The 8,325-nt window shown below is 38.6% G+C and overlaps 2 protein-coding genes across 2 annotated transcripts in view; both read left to right on the plus strand.

The window, feature by feature from the left end:
• LOC107675478 (tripartite motif-containing protein 16-like protein) overlaps nt 1-2,123 on the plus strand; it is a 26,800-nt gene extending 24,677 nt beyond the window's left edge. The window contains exon 9 of the mRNA XM_016469837.1: nt 1,976-2,123. Within this exon, the coding sequence (XP_016325323.1) occupies nt 1,976-2,123 (148 nt within the window). The remainder of the gene's footprint in view (nt 1-1,975) is intronic.
• Nucleotides 2,124-5,795: 3,672 nt separating this feature from the next.
• The window catches only part of LOC107675480 (interferon-inducible GTPase 5-like), a 10,337-nt gene continuing 7,807 nt past the window's right edge, over nt 5,796-8,325 (plus strand). Inside the window, exon 1 of the mRNA XM_016469840.1 lies at nt 5,796-5,861. The gene's annotated coding sequence lies outside the window, so the exon portion shown is untranslated. The remainder of the gene's footprint in view (nt 5,862-8,325) is intronic.

Raw genomic sequence — 8,325 nt, forward strand, 5'->3', positions numbered from 1 at the left:
GAATGGCCGGTAACTTAAAAATGTAGTAGCCAAATTGGCTGGTGAGTGAAAAAGTTAATTTCAATCCCTGCCTACAAATATGCATAAAATTGTGAGCACTAACTTGACATTAAATATTTAAGTCACATAAGTAACATTGAGTTACATGAATCATGGCTAACTTTGAATGGACCCTTTTCATATCTCCACAGTTACCAAAAACAGTGTAGTTAAATTTATTAAATTAATTTTTAAGTATATTTGATAAAAGCATCTGTAAAATGTATTTGATAAAAGCGTCTGTAAAAAATGAAAAAAAAGTCTTTATTTTATTTTACTGTTCTGCATTTTAAAAATGTATTAAGAAGTAAATTATTTTACTTTTTTTTTAAAGTTGCAATTACATTTGTAAACAATTCACAAATACACAAGTCTTCTCCAAATGCATTGGTATGTCTTAATCATATTACTAGCTCACATGTAGGGTGGCAAATAATTAAAATTAAATTAAAATAGTTTTGTCTGTATTTCTTATCAGCGTTGTCAACAAAGGAAGAGATGCAGGGAGCTTCTTCCAAACCCCCCCAAAATTTGATTGCGAACCCTGACTCTTCCGATGAAGACTCTTCTGACCTGCCTGAAGAAAATAAGAAGGTGAAAAAGAGAAGAAAGGAAAAGAAAAAAAAGAAAGCAAGGCCAACTCTTCATCCTCTTCAGATGAATCTTTTTCCACCTCTGATTCATCGGTTTCCTCTTCACCACAAAAAAAGAGGAAGCGTAAGAAAAAATCAAGACAGACAGCAAAACACAGAATGGAAAAAAAACAGAAGAGGCGCGTTGCCATTGTCATAATGTATATTATGTTCCAATAACTATGTCATCATCATTATTCAAATAGTGTCCTTAAGTACTTTGAAAAAGTCTTAGTGTAAAATGTTGTCTAGTAAAATGTAGCGAGTGTTTTATTTAAAAAAATGCCATAAATACTTTGCACTTCTCAATTAAAGCCAGGGACACACTGCACGATTTTTGGCTGTCCCAGACGAAAGATTGCCATCATGAAACAATTGTGGTGATTTCTGTGATTATGGCTTCTTAAAGGTGGTCTTATGTCATAGAGTGAGAAAGGTTTAAAGACGGCTGTTGTCACGGTCTTGTGACCAAAGACAGCCTATGATCATTTGCTGACAGTGTCAGAAGTTCAGCATGATCATCTCACAGTGTGTTTGCTGCTACGGCCTACGTCTACTGACCAGCCAGTAAAATTGCAACACGAAATGGTGCTTAATCAATGTGATACGGCACTAAAATTTAAAACTGCTTACCTCAAACTCTTTTCCATTCCTCTTTCACGGCTTCCTTTGTTTTTCAGCACACAGAAACCACAACTTCCGAAGTGCGATTCATCATGCTTTTCTGTTTAGCAGTAGTGCATGCTGATGGCATTTTATTGCTCTATAGTAACTTGAGTCGTAGCCTACGAGTCAACAGGTGTCATCATCGTACAATCAACATACATCCTACCCAGGATGATTAGATCCATGTTGCACAGTGTGATCTGCAGTCATCTTATAAGATTGCTGAAATCGCAGTGTGGCAGGCTTTACACCATAAATTAATATTTGCAGTAACCAACTTTTTTCATGTAATCCCAGATTGATTCTGATGACATCCTTAGTGTGTATAGTGTTAATTATTTTAAGTACTTAAACGATGTTTAACATATTTAACTGGTTTTGCAGCAAAAGACAATCAAATTTCTTAAATTAATTCAGTGAATTCAATGAATGTCAATGATCTGAGCATTTTAATAACTGATCAATAACTGGCCATTACCATTAAAGTTAAATTACTAAACCCAATCATAAGAGCCTGATAAAAAATGCTACTATAAAACATGTCAGTCACAATTAGAGGCTTTTGCAAATGAATTCTTCATATATTAAATGGTCTTACTGGAGTTACATACTAAGCATGCACCGTTGATCTTGTCCAGTGTTTCTGCCAGAAGATGCAATCCAAAGATACAAAAATGTCCTGCACTACTTGGAACAGGGAATAACCAAAACGCTGGCTTACCACAAGTGTGGGGTGGACCGCAAAACATACTGGATACTGCAGCAATAGCAGAGCTAGAAGCTTGAGACGCTGAAGCCTACAAGACATTGCGTGAAAAGTTCCATAGAGGCCAGAAACTGTAACTGTTGCCAAACATTGCAAAGAAATGTGCGCAATGGAGCCACTTCGAAGCATAATTGAGGAAAAAAAGAAGAATGGCATGATTATTGACCTTTGCCAGAAAAAACAGTTCCTAGTAATTTGCTGAAAATTTTGGTTTTAGAAAATTTCCTTTAAGACAGTGTTCACCTTTTGATTGTTTTGTTGTGTGAAAATAGACACAAAATTCATTGAAAAGGTTATCAACACTTATTGCAATAAATGTAAATGTTCTTATAATTTGTAATTTTTTAAAGTAGAATTAAGGTTCTTTATTACTCACTGGTTCGCAATGTTTTCACTTTAGAATACTGTTCTAGGTTCTAAGAAATTCCTTGAGAATGATGTGGTCATTCTTTTTTAACGACTCAGGGGTTCTCTGTATTCTCAGTTTCCCTCAGTCATTGCCTTAAATACAGAATACATTTGGTATCACTTTATGATAGTGATGCTGTATCCTGAGGAAAACACACACAAAATGTATATAAAACCATGAACGTACCTGAGGCATGTTGGCAAGGCACTTACAGTCTTGAACTTCTGGTTGCAGACAACACTTACATTAAAAAACAAAAAACATTATTATCATCAACATCATTAATGTGGTATCCAGCTTATTTCAATGAAAATTGTCGACAGCGCATTATTATAACGCGCATCAAATGCACAAGCAATGAATCTCTCTGCTTACATGCAGAATCTCAATCCATTCTCTCGCACAAAACTGGACTCACAGAAACTTTGACCTGCATGTGCACTCATGAATCTCTGTGTGCTCTTTCACTAGAATTGTCTTCTCTCCTGGATTTAATGCTGCAAGAAGTGCAACATTATAGCGTGGGCACAGACAGAAACATTAATTGGCGCATATGCGAACGAATGTAAATCAATATTTAAATAGCATATATAACAGTAGTAAATTTATCTAACAACATTAGTACTAAAGAAGAAGAAAGGGCCACAACCTGATACTGTGCATCACTGTTCATTAGTAGTTGCTTAATAGTTATTCCTTCTGAAGCTGAATTAATACTTACGTAATAGTAGTTCTTCAGGAGGCATGACTTAATTGAATAGTTACTTAACACAATAAAAAAATGCTATTACATATTGATTAGTTAACACATATTCCTTAGTAGTTAATAGTAGTGACTTGAGTGTTAATGAAGAATTACCTATTAGTTCTGCAGTAACTCCTTATTAGTTATTAGTTAAGTAAGATACAGTATTCTAAAGTGTTACCAAGAAATGTATACTGACATAACTGCGAGATGACTTAAGGAGCCGATGTAATCGGTTCTTTGAACCAGTTCATTGAACCGAACTGTCCAAGTGAATCGGACTTTGCATCACTAACACGGATTAAAAAAAAAAGGTTTTGTAACATCACAACATGGAAGGAACGTATACTTCACAAAAAGTAATAAAAAAAAAAGTAGTTTTACGAGTCAGCAGTAAAGACTTTTATATTGAAAGAGACTGAAACGGAAGTTCTTTTTACTTTCAACAACAGCTTGTAAGACGCAGTTAACAAATGAACACTGTCAGTCAGACTTGGCGGAGCAGTCTGACGCCAGGCCCAGTACTGCTTTTAGCATGCCCGGAGTTCCGGTCAGCCCCTGTACTGGGCTAGGTGTCCATATGGCTTGATTCCCTGCGGGCAATCCCATATGTGTATTCTTCCATGGTAAGGTTTCCCTCTTGGTAAACCCATGTCTTCCCTTGATAGACCCAGTGTGTCAGTCTCTTCTGGCAGTTGTTCTTAAAGTGACGTGACATGTGGCCAAGTATGGTGACCCATACTAGGAATTAGTGCTCTGCATTTAACCCATCCAAAGTGCACACACACAGCAGTGAACACACACACACCGTGAACACACACCCGGAGCAGTGGGCAGCCATTTTTTTGCTGCGGCGCCCGGGGAGCAGTTGGGGGTTCGGTGCCTTGCTCAAGGGCACCTCAGTCGTGGTATTGAAGGTGGGAGAGAGCGCTGTACATTCACTCCCCCCACCTACAATCCCTGCCGGTACGAGACTCGAACCCGCAACCTTTGGGTTACAAGTCCGACTCTCTAACCATTAGGCCACGACTTCCATCCCTACTCTAAGGTTGGACCTGCCTCAGACAGCAATTCCATATGTAGTACTGCCCCCTAGGTCAGTCCATATTAGTATCTCCACATGTTACCTCTCTACTGATAGGATGTGGTCTCCGTAGCGACCTTTTTCTGAAGGCTTGCTTCCCCATCGTTCTGCCAGGCTAAGAAAGGTTGAAGGTTGAAATCCCTTCCAAAATGTTTGTGGACGGAACAGCAGCATGGCCTTCTTCAGCAGCGATGTACTCACCTTGGGGGAACCAAATAGTAAGCGGATTTGCGCTGGGGCGTTGGGAACCTTGGTGTAGCTTTTGTCTTGACACGCCACGGCTTGTCAACATTGGCAGCGCCACAGGGTTGTGACGGTGTTCAGGCTGTGGCGTTTTCCATAGACCCCTAATGTCGTCACGACATAACTCGTAGTGACTGACAGATAGGGAACGGAGACGTTATATCCCCATGCCACAACCTTGAACCATTCGCTGATGCCGGGACACGTTCTCGGCTCCTCAGCGTAAAACCTGAATGAGTGGATGCACACTGTCGCTTTATATACTCGTAGGCACGGGGAGTGGCTCAGGATGCAAAATCCACTAGCCAGTTTTCATTGGCATTTTCTCTTAAACTCAGAGATGATTGGGGCTTCCATGTAAACCCCTAATGTCATCATGACATAACGTCTCCATTCCCTCCATAAGGGAACGAGGGTAACGTATGTAACCGAGACGTTTCAATGCATTCAGTTTATAATAATCTAATTTTATCTAATATAATATAATATTATATTATATAATAGCTAAGCATAATATAGAAATTTTTAACATGGTGTAGATAAAAATATCAATCAATCAATATCAAATATCAAATGTAATATTTTTTTGTGACATGAGACATTAAATATATTGTCACATATATGTACACATTTATACATGCAACATGAAGTTAAATTGTTAAGCTTCAATTTTAATGCATTTTAAAAATATATTTTCAAAATACAGTATATCTCAATATATTTAAAGGGGTCATATGATGCGATTTTCCTTTCTCTTTGGAGTGTTACAAGCTGATTGTGCATAGATAAGATCCTTCTACTAAATACTGAGCAAAGGGTCTGAATACTTAGGACCATGTGATATTTCAGTTTTTCTTTTTTAATAAATCTGCAAAAATGTCAACGATTCTGTGTTTTTCTGTCAATATGGGGTGCTGTGTGTACATTAATGAGGAAAAAAAATTAACTTAAATGATTTTAGCAAATGACTGCAATATAACAAAGAGTGAAAAATTTAAGGGGGTCTGAATACTTTCCGTACCCACTGTACATGTGAATATATTACATATCTGTATGGGATGAATAAGTTAGTGCCCAGAATAAGTAGCCACAAGATGATATAACCATATAACCAGGAGAGGAAATATTATATTCTTACTTGAATCCTCCTACAAGAATGGGCATTCCCCTTGTTGAGTGAGGAAGTGGCTCGTGACCTGTATAGACTTGTTTGCACTAGACATTGTCCAAGGCAGTGACACGGCATATCCAAAGTTATCGAAAGTATATTTTTACAGGTAAGAACTTTACGTCCATCTCTCTGTAACATTAAATAGCTTTTTGTCTTTCAATGATTGTAAAACTGAATTTTATGATCTTTAATATAACGTATTTCATGGTGCCACTCAAGGTTACAGTGCAGTTTAGAGCAATTGTGTTGGATGAACTTATGAAAGCCACTACTTAAACCACAGTTAGTATCTAAATAAGAGTAAGTTCTCACTTGTGTGGAAGGAATTCTTCACCCTCTTTGGTGTGACCTGTAATGGAAATGTTTATATTCCTATATTTTTTTATTAAAGCTTATTAAAGGGATAGTTCACCCAAAAATGTAAATGTGATGTTTATCTGCTTACCCCCAGGGCATCCAAGATGTAGGTGACTTTGTTTCTTCAGTAGAACACAAGCCGTTGCAGCCTGTCAGTCTTATAATGGAGGTGAATGGGAATCATGGCTTTGAGAGTAAAATAAAAACATACACAAACAAAACTTAATTAAACCCTGCGGCTCGTGACGATACATTGATGTGTAAAGACACAAAACGATCGGTCTGTGCAAGAAACTGAACAGTTTTTATATAGATTTTTTTACCTCTGATTCACGCATTACCGCCACCTATCTCTCAAATGGATCATTGACACTCCTAATTGAGATTGTAGATAGAGTGTCAATGGTCCATTTGAGAGATAGGTGGCGGTAATGCACTTATAAGTCTGCGATCTTGTGTCTTTACACATCAATGTATCATCACGAGCCGCAGGGTTTAATTTGGTTTTGTTTGTGTATGTTTTTTTTTACTCTCAAAGCCGTGATTCCCATTCACCTCCATTATAAGACTGACAGGCTGCAACGGTTTGTGTTAAAAATCTTCGTTTGTGTTCTACTGAAGAAACAAAGTCACATACATCTTGGATGCCCTGGGGGTAAGCAGATAAACATCACATTTTCATTTTTGGGTGAACTATTCCTTTAAGCCAGAGTATTAGGTTAAATACTTACATGTACGCAATATACAAATGTAGCAAATAGATTATTAAGTGTACTGCCCGTAAGGCAAATAAGTGTAAGCCCATAAGGCAAATATGAGTAAGTATTAAAAAATGTGTACTGTGCAGTATTTTCTGCTTACAGTATGTGTTTAGGTTAGGGTGTGGTTAACCACGTGCACGCGTCAGCCTGTCTATAGTCTGTCTTCTTAGAACTGGCAGAGCGGGTTTCTGCTCTGTCACGTACACAGGAAACTTATACTGTATAAAGGGCTGTCTGAGGTAGTGAAGACAGCCTTCTCACTCGGAATGCCTTCATGCCTCCATTGATAATATACCGTACTCTGAATTTACACTGCATCACTTAATGCACAGCTCTATTTACACTGGCTTGTCACCTTATCAAATGTTTCGTTCCGTCCATTGCTACAGGTTTTACTTTCAATCATAGCAATCATTTATGAAAATTATCCATGGTTTTACTTCAAATAAAACCAAAAAATAGTTACTATAATTAAAAATCATCCCTTACAAAAATTAAACATGGCTTTATTGTAGTAAAAGTGTAGTAACCATGGATTTTGGCATACTGATTACCATTTGTATAACCACAGTTTTACTACAAATCGTCTCAGGTTACATATGTAACCATGGTTCCCTGAGTAGGGAACGAGACACTGCGTCCTCAAGGGACACAAGACCCGTGTCTGAAGCATACATTGAAAAAACACCAACAACACGTTGGCCGGCGACAGCCATGACGTCACTACCAGTGCGACTATAGTATAAATAGGCACCGGGAGAACACATCATCCACTTCTTCGTCTGAAGCTTACGTCCACAGCATGGCAAGAAACCTAAAGGACGCAGTGTCTTGTTCCCTACTCAGGGAACCATGGTTACATACGTAACCTGAGACGTTCCCTTTCATGGGAACTTCAAACTGCGTCCTCTATGGGGAACGGTATACCCACGCCACCATGCTGAGGGGAGTGCATGCCAGAACCATGGCGAGCACTAAGTACCAACTCTACCATATTGCCATGGGAGTTGTTATTCCCTACGGCCAAAGGCCTAGGCTACATACCCCCCCAAAAAACTTACCTGTCAGGATAGATTCCTTTAAGGGAATGCAACCAAGAGCCTAGAATCATACTAAGTCTTGGCCTGTCACACAGGGGCTACCGCACGCTCTGCATATGGTGTACAAAGACTTCACGTGCACACTTACCATAACATGGATTTTTTTTTAAATACCATTCTAAGGGGTTCTCGTGGCACTCTGAAAGTGCAGCCCATAGATGGAAATGGTGCATCCCAAAACGCTATGTTTGAGAAGTCATCAACTCGACCTAAGGTATACTGCTGGAATGGCTAGCAGTAAATCTCTAGCTGAGGGAGCAAACACCCAGCTCTCAGCGAGAGGGGCTCGACCTACAGCATGATCGTTAGAAATCAGAAGGGTAAGCGTACTGCAAACTAGCCAAAAAAATCA

This window comes from Sinocyclocheilus anshuiensis, unplaced genomic scaffold (assembly GCF_001515605.1).
Source record: "Sinocyclocheilus anshuiensis isolate Anshui unplaced genomic scaffold, SAMN03320099.WGS_v1.1 scaffold2094, whole genome shotgun sequence".
NCBI classification, from domain to species: Eukaryota; Metazoa; Chordata; class Actinopteri; order Cypriniformes; family Cyprinidae; genus Sinocyclocheilus; species Sinocyclocheilus anshuiensis.